Genomic DNA, 15,161 nt, shown 5'->3' on the forward strand with positions numbered 1-15,161 from the left:
ACCATGGTGCTACCCTACAGAGTGCTGTGAGGCTACTGTAGACCTTCATTCCAAAACAGTGTGTTTTAATCAATTATTTGGTGACGTGAATATATTTAGTATAGTTGCATTCAAAAAGGATACCTTTAATGTTTCACTTTTTATTTTTATGAAATTCACTGAGGAGCCTCCACTATTTTCAGTGTGTAACAGACACACACACAGACAGACAGACAGACAGTCTGCCAAGCAGTCAAATCCCCGGTTTAATGCCTTGAAGCAGAGAACAGAGTGATGGGTGGTGAAATGTGGTGTAGCAGGATTCACCACTGAAGTTATATCGCCCTGCAAGATGTAATTAAACTGGGCTATTAAAAGCTTCACAGAGTAGACTAACAATGAAAGCACTTTCTGTGTGTGTGTGTGTGTGTGTGTGTGTGTGTGTGTGTGTGTGTGTGTGTGTGTGTGTGTGTGTGTGTGTGTGTGTGTGTGTGTGTGTGTGTGTGTGTGTGTGTGTGTGTGTGTGTGTGTGTGTGTGTGTGTGTGTGAGTCATATTCTGTGTGTGTTCCTGAAACTGTTTTTCATGGGCACTCAAACCTAAATATTTCTTTGCTCTGACAGCACTTGTGGGTTGAGGTACATTCAAACATCATTTGCTTTCACCGAGGGTGGTCGCTGAATATTGTGAATGTGTTTTCTTTTTCTGTTTCTACATTAGCTTATTTGAACACATTTGTTGATAGGGACTTTATGGAAAAGTGCACACTTGGACTGACAATGTCGAAGTGTACACAAAGAATGTGTACATTTTCTAGTTAATCACTAGCTGGGACATCAGAGGTTGTTTTCTTCTAGAATTTCGACACACAGTCTGGTAGAACGCTCAAAGGCAACATTATGTAATGTATTGATACAAACATGCACTGTGATGCTACTGTAAAAATGATTCATTGTATACCATTGCTCCTACCAATATCCACACATGGATACTGTTATAACCAAACCCCTTTGGTTTTCAATCTGTATCAGATAGCCTTATACTGTCTGTGGTTCACATGAAACATACTGTCAGGTGACACCATTCATTAGCATAGCTTCAATGAAAACACAAGGATGTAATCTCTATAGTTCTTGCCTTGAATGGATGTGCAGAAAAGACAATTATCTCTAAGTACCTTTTGAAGAGGAGCCCTTTTTGACACTGTTTTTTAAATGTATCTAGGCAGTCAATTAAGATCAAATTCTTATTTACAATGACGGCCTAAACCGGCCAAACCCGGACGACGCTGGGCCAATTGTGCGGCGCCTTATGGGACTCCCAATCACAGCCGGTTGGGATACAGCCTGGATTCGAACCAGGTTGTCTGTAGTGACGCCTCTAGCACTGAGATGCAGTGCCTTAGACCGCTGCGCCTGTAATTAGCAAATAGCAGCGCTGCGAAGCCTCCTTGAAGATACTCTAGGCTATCTATTAGAGTCCACAGTTCTGTCTCAGCCATTGTTTCAAGTATTTGTTCATGATCTCTCTCTCTCATCTCCCCTCTCCTCTGTCTCTTTCACTCTTTCTACCTCTGTCTTTCTCTCCCCCCCTCTTTCTCTCATTCTCCCTCTCTCTCTCTTTATCTCCCTCTCCTCCTCTATTTATTTATTTATTTCTCTCTTTCTCTCCTTCCCTCCACCTCTCTCCCTCACTCTACCCTCCTCCATCACTTCCCCTCTCTCTTTCTCCCTCAGTGTGATGGTATCATCCTGGACCTCAGCAGCACGTCGTTGGAAGGCATCGCCGTCCTCAACATACCCAGCATGCATGGCGGCTCCAACCTGTGGGGCGAGACCAAGAAGAGGAGGAACTACAGCCGCATGAGCAAGAAGGTTCCAGACAGGATGCCCACCAGTACCGTCACCGATATAAAGGAGCTCAAATTCTGTGTTCAGGGTGAGTCAACTAAACTCGCCCTCAGCAACACCAGTGTGATGTACCCTTTTCACACTATCCTGATCTTTTCCGTGTCCTTTTCAGAACAGTTCCAGTAACTAATGTGGATGCATAACCAGGCCAGCTCAGTACAGTTTGGTTCAGCTTGGCTTGCCTCGGCTCAGTAGTGAGAAAAGGCCTAAGTTGGGAAGTGGGACCAGTTCTGGCCTCTTCAATATACCACTATATAATGTTCTTGATTTCAGCCATTAGGATTTAGTGTAATGTGGTTCAATGGGTGTCAAAGGATCCATTGTGTCTGATTGGTCTGCCATTTCTTGACCACATAAGCCTCGTAGTTGTATGCCAAACACTATGTCATTTCCACACTTCGGGAAGTGTTGTTTTCCCTTCCCTCTGCTCCGTAGCCCAGGCTTGTCATATGGAACGAGTTAGCCTGCACTTTCTGTTGAAGCTTGTCTGTGAGAGACTGGGAGGGATCACTAAACACTTCTAGTGTCATTTTGTAAGTGTTCATACTTTCACCCTCCAGCCAGCGACCACTAGAATGTCAGCTCTTTTTTAATTTACTTTTTAATTTACCTTTATTTAACTAGGCAAGTCAGTTAAGAACAAATTACTATTTACAATGACGGCCTACCCCGGTCAAACCTGGACAACACTGGGCCAATTGTGTGCCGCCCTATGGGACTCCCAATCACGTCCGGATGTGATACAGCCTGGATTTGAACCAGGGACTGTAGTGACGCCTCTTGCACTGAGATGCAGTGCCTTAGACCGCTGCGCCACCCAGGTGATGCTGTGGCCCCCATGAACATCTGTCCCAGAGGACATTGGGTACGAGCTGCGCCGAGCCGCTGACACACACACACACACATTGGGGACGAGCTGTGCTTGCAGGACCTGACACACACTGGCCAAGGTCGGTGACAAGCAGCTGTTTTCGGATGCCATGAATTAACCTAGAACACTGAACACTTCCTCAGAGGCTGGGTTGCTGGATGCTGGACTAGCGGGTCTGTTTCACTCTGCTGAGAGGAGGAGAGGAGAGGATAAGAGGGGAAAGGAGGGAAGGGGAGCGGAGAGGAAGGGAGGGAAAGATAGAGGAGGGGGAAAGGGGAGAGGAGGAAAGAGGAGGGGAGGGAAAGATAGAGAAGGGGGGGAAATAGGAGAGAGAGGATAGGAGGGGAGAAGAGGAAAGGAAAGAGGGGAGGAGAGGAGGGAAGGAGAGAGGGAAAACAGAAGCTCCCTCTCCCCTTATTTAACTGCCCCGCACCCCCTCTATCTGTCCATCTCTCTTTCTCTTGTGCCTACAGTCTTCTCTGGCCTCATTATTACTGTCCCAAAACATGCCCTGTGTGTAAGCAGACAGACATATGGTAGTGAGGACGATGGTAGTGAGGATGATGATGATGGTAGTGATTATGATGATGATGACGATGACAGAGAGGATGATGATGATGATGATGGTGGTATTAAGGATGATGATAATGGCAGTGATGATGATGACGATGATGGCAGTGAGGATGATGATGATGGTAGTGGTTATGATGATGATGATGATGATGGCAGCGAGGAGGATGATGATGGTATTAAGGATGATGATGATGATGATAATGGCAGTGAGGATGATGATGGCAGTGAGGATGATGATGATGATGGCAGATTCCTTGCAGTGAAAAGGCAGATTCTTTGTCCTCTATTTGTTACATCACTTCCTGTCTATGACACTCTCACTCTTCCTCCTCGCTCTTCCTCTTTCATTCATCCTCTTTCTCTCTCTTCCTTAACCACCCCGCATCTGTGCTTCTCGTTCCTGACTGAACTAGTTTGAATCCTGTTTCCATGGAGACCCTCGGCTCCACTGAACCAGAGAGAGAGGCAGAAAGAGACAGAGAGAAATGAGAGAGGGGTAGAGAGAGGGAAAGACAGAGAAAGCTGGAGAGAGAGGGGAAGCCAGAGACTGAGAGAGAAATGAGAGAGGGGTGGAGAGAGGGAAAGACAGAAAGCTAGAGAGAGGAAGAGAGAGTAAGCTAGAGAGTAGGGAGAAATAGTAAGTGAATAGGAGAGAGAGAGAGAGAGAGAGAGAGAGAGAGAGAGAGCAAACAAGGAGGCTGCTGCCAGCTGTGTGACTCATATCATTAATCTTTAACTGCCCTCCAGGCAGCCTTCACCGGGCTCAACTGCTTGCTGCCTTAGCAACAGTTGAGCCTCTATGACCTGCCCTTCAGCACTACCGTACTGTAACATACTGTACAGTACGCTCTCACGTTGTCACCCTCCCCCCCGGCCTCTCACCTGACCACCTAAACACGCTCCCTCCGAGGCCAACGCCCCAGCCTCTCTCTCTCTCTCTCTCAAGAGATTACTAAGTGACAACCCTGTCCCCTCCTGTCCCCTCTCAGATGCATACACACAAACAGAGTGTATATGAATGCAGTAGCTTTTGTTGTTGTTTTGTGGACTATGGTGTGGATGTGTTTTGGCAATAACTTTGGTAATTAACCAGTTAACTGAGACATGAAGACATTTCATTCTTTCATTTCATTCTCAAATGGTCTGTTTTGTGACTTGTGAAGTTCCATAACATCATTGTCTCATGTCAGATAGCCGTCTACACTGATCTGCCTGATAACTCGCAAACACTCATACAATATCCTGTCCTAACATTCAAAAATGTCACAAAGGTGCCATCATCCACTGAACCCTCTTTCATCCTCAGTCAAAAAAGTGTCAGAGTTAATCTCACCAAAAAAACTATAAACCTGTAGCTAACATTAACGGTTTTTAATGAGAAAGTATTCATTACCTAATTCTACATTTAGCTAAGGTGTTTTGTGATGGTAGAATCAGTATTTATGAAATTTGAAATGACAATGAAAATGATCTAACTAAGTCTCTGAACCAGTCTCAAATCAATCCATATGAAACGAAAGGCGGGGATGCTAACAACTCCTGTTCACACACTCAATGTGACGTCATCTGACATGAGACTATGTCCATTGTATCTTATCATTGGTGTTGCCCCCTCTGCATTTCTGACTCCTGAACACCGCAACAGTGAACTGTCATGGCTCCTTCTACTGGCCTAATTACAGTCTGGCATTCCTGGCTCTTTTCAGGTCAATGAAAAATCGATATCATCAAATGTCAAGCAATGTTTGTTTGCCTCAGGCACACTGATTAACAGTGCTTTTAAGCTGTCAGGTCATGACTTACCTTTAAACGATCTGCCTTGCTTGCTATTTGCACTACGCTCACAGTACTGTGTTTTACGACTTTTTGTTTTGCATGAGTGTCTGTGTGTCAGTATGTGTATGAGTGTCTGTGTGTCAGTATGTGTATGAGTGTCAGTATGTGTATGAGTGTCTGTGTGTCAGTATGTGTATGAGTGTCTGTGTGTCAGTATGTGTATGAGTGTCTGTGTGTCAGTATGTGTATGAGTGTCTATGTGTCAGTATGTGTATGAGTGTCTGTGTGTCAGTATGTGTATGAGTGTCAGTATGTGTATGAGTGTCTGTGTGTCAGTATGTGTATGAGTGTCTGTGTGTCAGTATGTGTATGAGTGTCTGTGTGTCAGTATGTGTATGGGTGTCTGTGTGTCAGTATGTGTATGGGTGTCTGTGTGTCAGCATGTGTATGAGTGTCTGTGTGTCAGTATGTGTATGAGTGTCTGTGTGTCAGTATGTGTATGGGTGTCTGTGTGTCAGTATGTGTGTCAGTATGTGTAGTGTCTGTGTGTCCGTATGTGTATGGGTGTCAGTATGTGTCAGTGTTTGTGTGTCAGTATGTGTGTCAGTATGTGTCTGTGTGTCAGTATGTGTGTCAGTATGTGTATGGGTGTCTGTGTGTCAGTATGTGTATGAGTGTCTGTGTGTCAGTATGTGTATGAGTGTCTGTGTGTCAGTATGTGTATGGGTGTCTGTGTGTCAGTATGTGTATGAGTGTCTGTGTGTCAGTATGTGTATGGGTGTCTGTGTGTCAGTATGTGTATGAGTGTCTGTGTGTCAGTATGTGTATGGGTGTCTGTGTGTCAGTATGTGTGTGAGTGTCTGTGTGTCAGTATGTGTGTCAGTATGTGTATGAGTGTCTGTGTGTCAGTATGTGTATGGGTGTCTGTGTGTCAGTATGTGTATGGGTGTCTGTGTGTCAGTATGTGTGTCAGTATGTGTATGAGTGTCTGTGTGTCAGTATGTGTATGGGTGTCTGTGTGTCAGTATGTGTGTCAGTATGTGTATGAGTGTCTGTGTGTCAGTATGTGTGTCAGTATGTGTATGAGTGTCTGTGTGTCAGTATGTGTATGGGTGTCTGTGTGTCAGTATGTGTGTCAGTATGTGTGTGAGTGTCTGTGTGTCAGTATGTGTATGAGTGTCTGTGTGTCAGTATGTGTATGAGTGTCTGTGTGTCAGTATGTGTGTCAGTATGTGTGTGAGTGTCTGTGTGTCAGTATGTGTATGGGTGTCTGTGTGTCAGTATGTGTGTGAGTGTCTGTGTGTCAGTATGTGTATGGGTGTCTGTGTGTCAGTATGTGTAGGAGTGTCTGTGTGTCAGTATGTGTAGGAGTGTCTGTGTGTCAGTATGTGTATGAGTGTCTGTGTGTCAGTATGTGTATGAGTGTCTGTGTGTCAGTATGTGTATGAGTGTCTGTGTGTCAGTATGTGTATGGGTGTCTGTGTGTCAGTATGTGTGTCAGTATGTGTATGAGTGTCTGTGTGTCAGTATGTGTATGGGTGTCTGTGTGTCAGTATGTGTGTCAGTATGTGTATGAGTGTCTGTGTGTCAGTATGTGTATGGGTGTCTGTGTGTCAGTATGTGTGCCAGTATGTGTGTCAGTATGTGTATGGGTGTCTGTGTGTCAGTGTGTTTGTCAGTATGTGTATTAGTGTCTGTGTGTCAGTATGTGTATTAGTGTCTGTGTGTCAGTATGTGTATGGGTGTCTGTGTGTCAGTATGTGTGTCAGTATGTGTGTCAGTATGTGTATGAGTGTCTGTGTGTCAGTATGTGTATGAGTGTCTGTGTGTCAGTATGTGTGTGAGTGTATGTGTGTCAGTATGTGTGTCAGTATGTGTATGGGTGTCTGTGTGTCAGTATGTGTGTCAGTATGTGTGTGAGTGTATGTGTGTCAGTATGTGTATGAGTGTCTGTGTGTCAGTATGTGTATGGGTGTCTGTGTGTCAGTGTGTTTGTCAGTATGTGTATTAGTGTCTGTGTGTCAGTATGTGTATGGGTGTCTGTGTGTCAGTATGTGTGTCAGTATGTGTGTCAGTATGTGTCTGTGTGTCAGTATGTGTATGGGTGTCTGTGTGTCAGTATGTGTGTCAGTATGTGTGTGAGTGTCTGTGTGTCAGTATGTGTATGGGTGTCTGTGTGTCAGTATGTGTGTCAGTATGTGTGTGAGTGTCTGTGTGTCAGTATGTGTATGGGTGTCTATGTGTCAGTATGTGTATGAGTGTCTATGTGTCAGTATGTGTATGAGTGTCTATGTGTCAGTATGTGTATGAGTGTCAGTATGTGTATGAGTGTCTGTGTGTCAGTATGTGTATGAGTGTCTGTGTGTCAGTATGTGTATGGGTGTCTGTGTGTCAGTATGTGTGTGAGTGTCTGTGTGTCTGTATGGGTGTCTGTGTGTCAGTATGTGTATGAGTGTCTGTGTGTCAGTATGTGTATGGGTGTCTGCGTGTCAGTATGTGTATGAGTGTCTGTGTGTCAGTATGTGTATGAGTGTCTGTGTGTCAGTATGTGTATGAGTGTCTGTGTGTCAGTATGTGTATGAGTGTCTGTGTGTCAGTATGTGTGTGAGTGTCTGTGTGTCTGTATGGGTGTCTGTGTGTCAGTATGTGTCTGTGTGTCAGTATGTGTCTGTGTGTCAGTATGTGTATGGGTGTATGTGTGTCAGTATGTGTATGAGTGTCTGTGTGTCAGTATGTGTATGAGTGTCTGTGTGTCAGTATGTGTGTCAGTATGTGTGTGAGTGTATGTGTGTCAGTATGTGTATGAGTGTCTGTGTGTCAGTATGTGTGTCAGTATGTGTGTGAGTGTATGTGTGTCAGTATGTGTATGGGTGTCTGTGTGTCAGTATGTGTGTCAGTATGTGTGTGAGTGTCTGTGTGTCAGTATGTGTATGGGTGTCTATGTGTCAGTATGTGTATGAGTGTCTGTGTGTCAGTATGTGTATGGGTGTCTGCGTGTCAGTATGTGTATGGGTGTCTGCGTGTCAGTATGTGTATGAGTGTCTGTGTGTCAGTATGTGTATGAGTGTCTGTGTGTCAGTATGTGTATGAGTGTCTGTGTGTCAGTATGTGTGTGAGTGTCTGTGTGTCTGTATGGGTGTCTGTGTGTCAGTATGTGTATGAGTGTCTGTGTGTCAGTATGTGTATGGGTGTCTGCGTGTGTATGTGTATGAGTGTCTGTGTGTCAGTATGTGTATGAGTGTCTGTGTGTCAGTATGTGTATGAGTGTCTGTGTGTCAGTATGTGTATGAGTGTCTGTGTGTCAGTATGTGTGTGAGTGTCTGTGTGTCTGTATGGGTGTCTGTGTGTCAGTATGTGTCTGTCAGTATGTGTATGAGTGTCTGTGTGTCAGTATGTGTATGGGTGTCTGTGTGTCAGTATGTGTGTCAGTATGTGTGTGAGTGTCTGTGTGTCAGTATGTGTATGGGTGTCTGTGTGTCAGTATGCGTGTCAGTATGTGTATGAGTGTCTGTGTGTCAGTATGTGTATGGGTGTCTGTGTGTCAGTGTGTTTGTCAGTATGTGTATTAGTGTCTGTGTGTCAGTATGTGTATGGGTGTATGTGTGTGTGTGTCAGTATGTGTCTGTGTGTCAGTATGTGTATGGGTGTCTGTGTGTCAGTATGTGTGTGAGTGTCTGTGTGTCAGTATGTGTATGGGTGTCTGTGTGTCAGTATGTGTGTCAGTATGTGTATGAGTGTCTGTGTGTCAGTATGTGTATGGGTGTCTGTGTGTCAGTATGTGTGTCAGTATGTGTGTCAGTATGTGTATGAGTGTCTGTGTGTCAGTATGTGTATGAGTGTCTGTGTCAATATGTGTATGGGTGTCTGTGTGTCAGTATGTGTGTCAGTATGTGTATGAGTGTCTGTGTGTCAGTATGTGTGCCAGTATGTGTGTCAGTATGTGTTGAGTGTCTGTGTCAGTATGTGTGTCAGTATGTGTATGAGTGTTGTGTGTCAGTATGTGTGTCAGTATGTGTGTCAGTATGTGTATGAGTGTCTGTGTGTCAGTATGTGTATGAGTATCTGTGTGTCAGTATGTGTATGAGTGTCTGTGTGTCAGTATGTGTATGAGTGTCTGTGTGTCAGTATGTGTATGAGTGTCTGTGTGTCAGTATGTGTATGAGTGTCTGTGTGTCAGTATGTGTATGAGTGTCTGTGTGTCAGTATGTGTATGAGTGTCTGTGTGTCAGTATGTGTATGAGTGTCTGTGTGTCAGTATGTGTATGAGTGTCTGTGTGTCAGTATGTGTATGAGTGTCTGTGTGTCAGTATGTGTGTGAGTGTCTGTGTGTCAGTATGTGTATGAGTGTTTGTGTGTCAGTATGTGTGTCAGTATGTGTATGAGTGTCTGTGGGTCAGTATGTGTGTCAGCATGTGTGTGAGTGTCTGTGTGTCAGTATGTGTATGAGTGTCTGTGTGTCAGTATGTGTGTCAGTATGTGTATGAGTGTCTGTGTGTCAGCATGTGTGTGAGTGTCTGTGTGTCAGTATGTGTGTGAGTGTCTGTGTGTCCGTATGTGTGTCCGTATGTGTATGAGTGTCTGTGATTCAGTATGTGTATGAGTGTCTGTGTGTCAGTATGTGTGTCAGTATGTGTATGAGTGTTTGTGTGTCAGTATGTGTGTCAGTATGTGTATGAGTGTCTGTGTGTCAGTATGTGTATGAGTGTCTGTGTCAGTATGTGTATGAGTGTCTGTGTCAGTATGTGTGTGAGTGGGTGGGGAGTTTTTGCATTTTGAATGTTTTCTAGGCATATACAATTTAATGGTTATTGTCATTTACTCTTCAGCACTGTGTTTGTGTGTCTTTCTTGTGCACGTGTGTCACAAGTGCGTGTGTATGCGTGTTTGTGTGTGCATGTGAGGGAATGTTGTGCTTTAGTCTAGCTACATCCCACATAGTTGAACCTTTATTAAATTAACTTCTGGGAAACAGAATGCAGAGAAGGGCAGAGAAGGACGTCTCTTTGAGAGGCAGAGGGAAAGGAGTGTGTGTGAGTGTGTGTGTACTTGGTTTCCTACATTATCAGGACCCCAATGTCCTAACATTTCACCTTAATGTCCTGAAAAGGTTGGAAAACAAAAACTGTTTGGAAAAGAGGGTTTTTATCAGGTCCTGAATTTGTTCCAATTCTATTTTAAGCTTAAAGGTTTGTTTTAGGTTAAGGGTTAGGTTTAGGGGTAAGGGAACATAGGATTTTTAATGGTGATAGCATTTTTACAACCCAAAAAATCCAGAAATTTCCAGAAAACACAGCTGTGTGCATGTATGTGTGTGTGTGTGTACAGCTTATGACTAATTGTTGATGACACTTGTTTACTCTGCAGCAATAAGATCATGCTTTTTTAAGCTGTGCTCTACAGATAATACAATCAGTCAGTTTACCACAGAGTGAAAACCCTGCTGGCCTGATTCTCCAGACTGACACCTCAAATTTCTGATTCACCTCCTACAAATCTCCTACAACTAGAAGGTTCACCCTATGGAAGTGTCACACAACTGGGAACAGGAGATAGCTAGAGTCAAGCCAACTCGAGTTACAGAGCAAGGAAGGAAAGTGGTGAGTGTAAAATACTGTCTGTCTATAGATTAAGTCAGGGGTTATTTACTGCTGTTGATGGGGAGGAAATGGATAATGGTCAAAGGAGGGGAACACTTGAGAGGAGGTGCTGACGGGTCCTTTAGTGACCGGGACCCTTGTTACCACCCTCCTCCTCCCCAACTCTATCTCTTCAGTCTCTCTCTCTCTCTCTCTCTCTCTCTCTCCCTCTCTCTCTCTCCATCTCTCTCTCTCTCTCTCTCTCTCTCTCTCTCACTCACTCACTCTCTATCTCTCTCTCTGTCTCTCTCTCTCTGTCTGTCTCTCTCAATTCAATTCAATTCAAGGGGCTTTATTGGCATGGGAAACATGTGATAACATTACCAAAGCAAGTGAGGTAGATAATATACAAAAGTGAAATAAACAACAAAAATTAACAGTAAACATTACACATACAGAAGTTTCAAAACAATAAAGACATTACAAATGTCATATTATATAACATACAGTGTTGTAACAATGTACAAATGGTTAAAGTACACAAGGGAAAACAAATAAGCATAAATATGGGTTGTATTTACAATGGTGTTTGTTCTTCACTGGTTGCCCTTTTCTTGTGGCAACAGGTCACACATTTTGCTGCTGTGATGGCACACTGTGGAATTTGGGAGTTTATCAAAATTGGATTTGTTTTCGAATTCTTTGTGGATCTGTGTAATCTGAGGGAAATATGTCTCTCTAATATGGTCATACATTGGGCAGGACGTTAGAAAGTGTAGCTCAGATTCCACCTCATTTTGTGGGCAGTGAGTACATAGCCTGTCTTCTCTTGAGAGCCATGTCTGCCTACGGCGTCCTTTCTCAATAGCAAGGCTATGCTCACTGAGTCTGTACATAGTCAAATCTTTCCTTAAGTTTGGGTCAGTCACAGTGGTCAGGTATTCCGCCACTGTGTACTCTCTGTTTAAGGCCAAATAGAATTCTAGTTTGCTCTGTTTTTTTGTTAATTCTTTCCAATGTATCAAGTAATTATCTTTTTGTTTTCTCATGATTTGGTTGGGTCTAATTGTGCTGTTGTCCTGGGTCTCTCTCTCTCTCTCTGTGTGGTAAAAGGTGTGCCATTGCAGGTTAAAGCCTGGCCAGGTTCCCACAACCTCTCCCCTGCAGGAGTCATCTCCACCCACCCTCCCCCTGAACAGCTCCTAGTTTAAGTCCCTCCGTTGCCATAGTGTGGGCTATTTCAGGGCTCTGCCATACAGATTATTGTTATTGCTCTCTCTCACACAGCTAAAACAGAAGGGTTAATTTTTCATTTCCCTCCTGTGTTGTTTGCCATGACAGAAATAGATACAAATATAATAAAACTACCCACTCAGAGAGGATTGTGGGAAGAGCTATTGCTTCCTGGCACATACTTACAACAGTCTAGAAATTCTGGTTCAATGAGCCAGGCTTTCTTATGGGATAATAGGAGCCTTTTCAGAAGTGTCCCTCATATCTGAAGAGTTTGAAGTTCAATTGGGTTTTTTCCCTTGAGAACTGAGTCATAAAATATCAGTGTCGTTTAGGAATGACATTCGAACATCGTTTGGAGCATCTTAACAAGAGATGCATAGACAGCTAAAGAGTATGTGAATATTATTGTTATATTAGATAGCATGTTATGTGAACAGAACGTGAATAAATATACAGCATGTGAGAAAGGAAGATGTAGGAAAGGTTAGTGAGAGGAGAGGAGCTAATAATGGGTATGTGTATCATTCCTGTATACTGTCAGCAGGCCAAGCAGGCCACACCTGCCCACACACCTTTACTGCCCACGCACCTTTACTTTACCGGAGTAACAGTTTCATGGTGGGGTCTAGTTCCTCTTGACCATCTGTCCTCACTCCGGCCTCCACTGCGGCCACCCCGAGACAATGACATCCGGACTGAGCCAGGAGCTAGGGGACAGAGGAAGGAAACAACAACAAACACTAGTTTATAAATAAATACCAGAGCAATTATTGGAACAAGTACTGTACTTAGGGGCTGTTCTGGTTGTTCTCAGGGGGTTCACATCTACATATAGTATCATCAAAGCAATTGTATCCAAGTGGTTCATTATGAAAACTATTGAACTGGTGTGGAGAATAGCAGGACTGGTTGCAAAGGACTGATCACAATCCTCAAACATTATTTTGTAGAACTGTTTCATATTTCTCCTTTTCTCCTCTCTCTCACAAACACATCCCATTCAAAAATGTAGTCCTTTGAACTGTTTTGTGAACAGTTTGTTTCACTGCATCACATTAGTCTTAACCTAATTGTTGAGCATCTCTGTACTATACCCAGCGTGTGTTTGCCCGTGGCACGGCAGGAGCAAAAGTCGTTTGGCCAGCTACCCGCCATCCATCCCACAATGCACTGGGTTTCTGTGTTATGTAAGAGCTCTATTCTGCTCTATTATTAGTTCTACCTCATTGTCGAAGCGCTGCAGTACAGCAGCTCAGATCTGATGGAGCGGGAAACATTGGAGAGGAGAGAAAAAAGTATCATGGTGATTCTCTCTCCTCTCTCTCTCTCTCGCTCTCTCTCTCTCTCTCTCTCTCTCTTGCTTTATTGGCTTGAAATACAATTTGTAGATATTGCCAAAGCTATATAGGGGTACAGCATTTCAGTAAATGCAATGAGGATAATGAAATCCAGTTTATAATAATCATGTATACAGGTACAACACTACTGCTGTTGTATTGTGTAATCTTTAGTTGATACATTTAATTCAATACAAATATGATTATGAAAAAATGAACAAATAAAAAACAAAATGTACATGGATGATGGTTACACTGTGTATCACTTGTAAGTTATATACAATGTAAATACTTCAGAGAATTAATGTTCATGTGATGTCCCTCAGGCTATGGCAATCATATACATATCTGACAGGAACATTTGTGATTTCTTCCTCACCCAGAATAATTCCCAGTTTTGTGTCATTAGTAAATGCACAGAAGTTGTGAATTGATTGAGATATATACAGTAGCAGTCAAATGTTTGGACACAGCTACTCATTCCAGGGTTTTTCTTTCTTTTTTAAAACTATTTTCTACATTGTAAAATAATAGTGAAGACATCAAAACTATGAAATAGTGTTAAACAAATCTAAATATTTTTTTTTATTTGAGATTCTTCAAAGTAGCCACCCTTTGCCTTGATCACAACTTCGCACAGTCTTGGCATTCTCTGAACCAGCTTCATGAGGTAGTCACCTGGAATGTATTTAACAGTTGTGCTGTGTTAAAGTTCATTCACAATCAAACCAACTTTATTTGTCACATGCGCCAAATACAACAAGTGTAGACTTTACCTTGAAATGCTTACTTACAAGCCCTTAACCAACAGTGCAATTCAAGAAGAAGAAAATATTTACCAAGTAGGCTAAAATAAAAAGTAACACAATAAGAATAACAATAACGAGGCTGTATACAGGGGGTACAGGTACAGAGTCAGTGTGCGGGGGTACAGGCTAGTTGAGGTTGGGGCGAAGTGACTATGCATAGATAATAAACAAACAGCGAGTAGCAGCACTGTACAAAAGGGAGGAAGGTCAATTGAAATTGTCCGGTGGTAATTTTATGAATTGTTCAGCAATCTTATGGCTTGGGGGTAAAAGCTGTTGAGTAGCCTTTTGGTCCTAGACTTGGCGCTCCGGATATCGCTAACCGTGTGGGAGCAGAGAAAACAGTCTAAACTGGGTGACTGGAGTCTCTGACAATTTTATGGGCTTTCCTCTGACACCGCCTATTATATAGGTCCTGGATGGCAGGGAGCTGGGCCCTAGTGATGTACTAGGCTGTTCGCACTACCCTCTGTAGCGCCTTACAGTCAGATGCCAAGCAGTTGCCATATCAGGCGGTGATGCAACCGGTGCTCTCGACCCAAGACAAATCTTTTCAGTCTCTGAGGGAAAAAAGTTTTTGTTGTGCCCTCTTCACGACTGTCTTGCTATGTTTGGACCATGATAGTTCGTTGGTGATGTGGACACCAAGGAACTTGAAACTCTAGACCCGCTCCACTACAGCCCCGTCGATGTTAATGGGGGTCTGTTGGGCCCGCCTGTAGTCCACGATCATCTCCTTTGTCTTGCTCACATTGAGTGGGTGAACAGGGAATACAGGATGGGACTAAGTACACATCCCTGGGGGGCCCCAGTGTTAAGGATCAGCATGGCAGACGTGTTGGTGCCTACTCTTACCACCTGGGGGCGGCCCATCAGGAAGTCCAGGATCAAGTTGCAGAGGGAGGTGTTTAGTACCAGAGTCCTTAGCTTAGTGATGAGCTTCGTGGGCACTATGGTGTTGAACGCTGAGCTGTGGTCAATTAATAGCATTCTCATATAGGTGTTCCTTTTGTCCAGGTGGGAAAGGGCAGTGTGGATTGCGATTGCGTCATCTGTGGATCTGTTGGGGCGGTATGCAAATTGGAGTAGGTCTAG

The 15,161-nt window shown here is 43.6% G+C and overlaps 1 protein-coding gene across 1 annotated transcript in view; it reads left to right on the forward strand.

Moving 5' to 3' along the window:
• Nucleotides 1-15,161, forward strand: part of LOC112224251 (diacylglycerol kinase gamma) — a 165,948-nt gene that overhangs the window by 136,597 nt on the left and 14,190 nt on the right. Inside the window, exon 22 of the mRNA XM_042319263.1 lies at nt 1,715-1,916. Within this exon, the coding sequence (XP_042175197.1) occupies nt 1,715-1,916 (202 nt within the window). The remainder of the gene's footprint in view (nt 1-1,714; nt 1,917-15,161) is intronic.

Source organism: Oncorhynchus tshawytscha, linkage group LG03 (assembly GCF_018296145.1).
Source record: "Oncorhynchus tshawytscha isolate Ot180627B linkage group LG03, Otsh_v2.0, whole genome shotgun sequence".
In the NCBI taxonomy this organism is placed as follows: domain Eukaryota; kingdom Metazoa; phylum Chordata; class Actinopteri; order Salmoniformes; family Salmonidae; genus Oncorhynchus; species Oncorhynchus tshawytscha.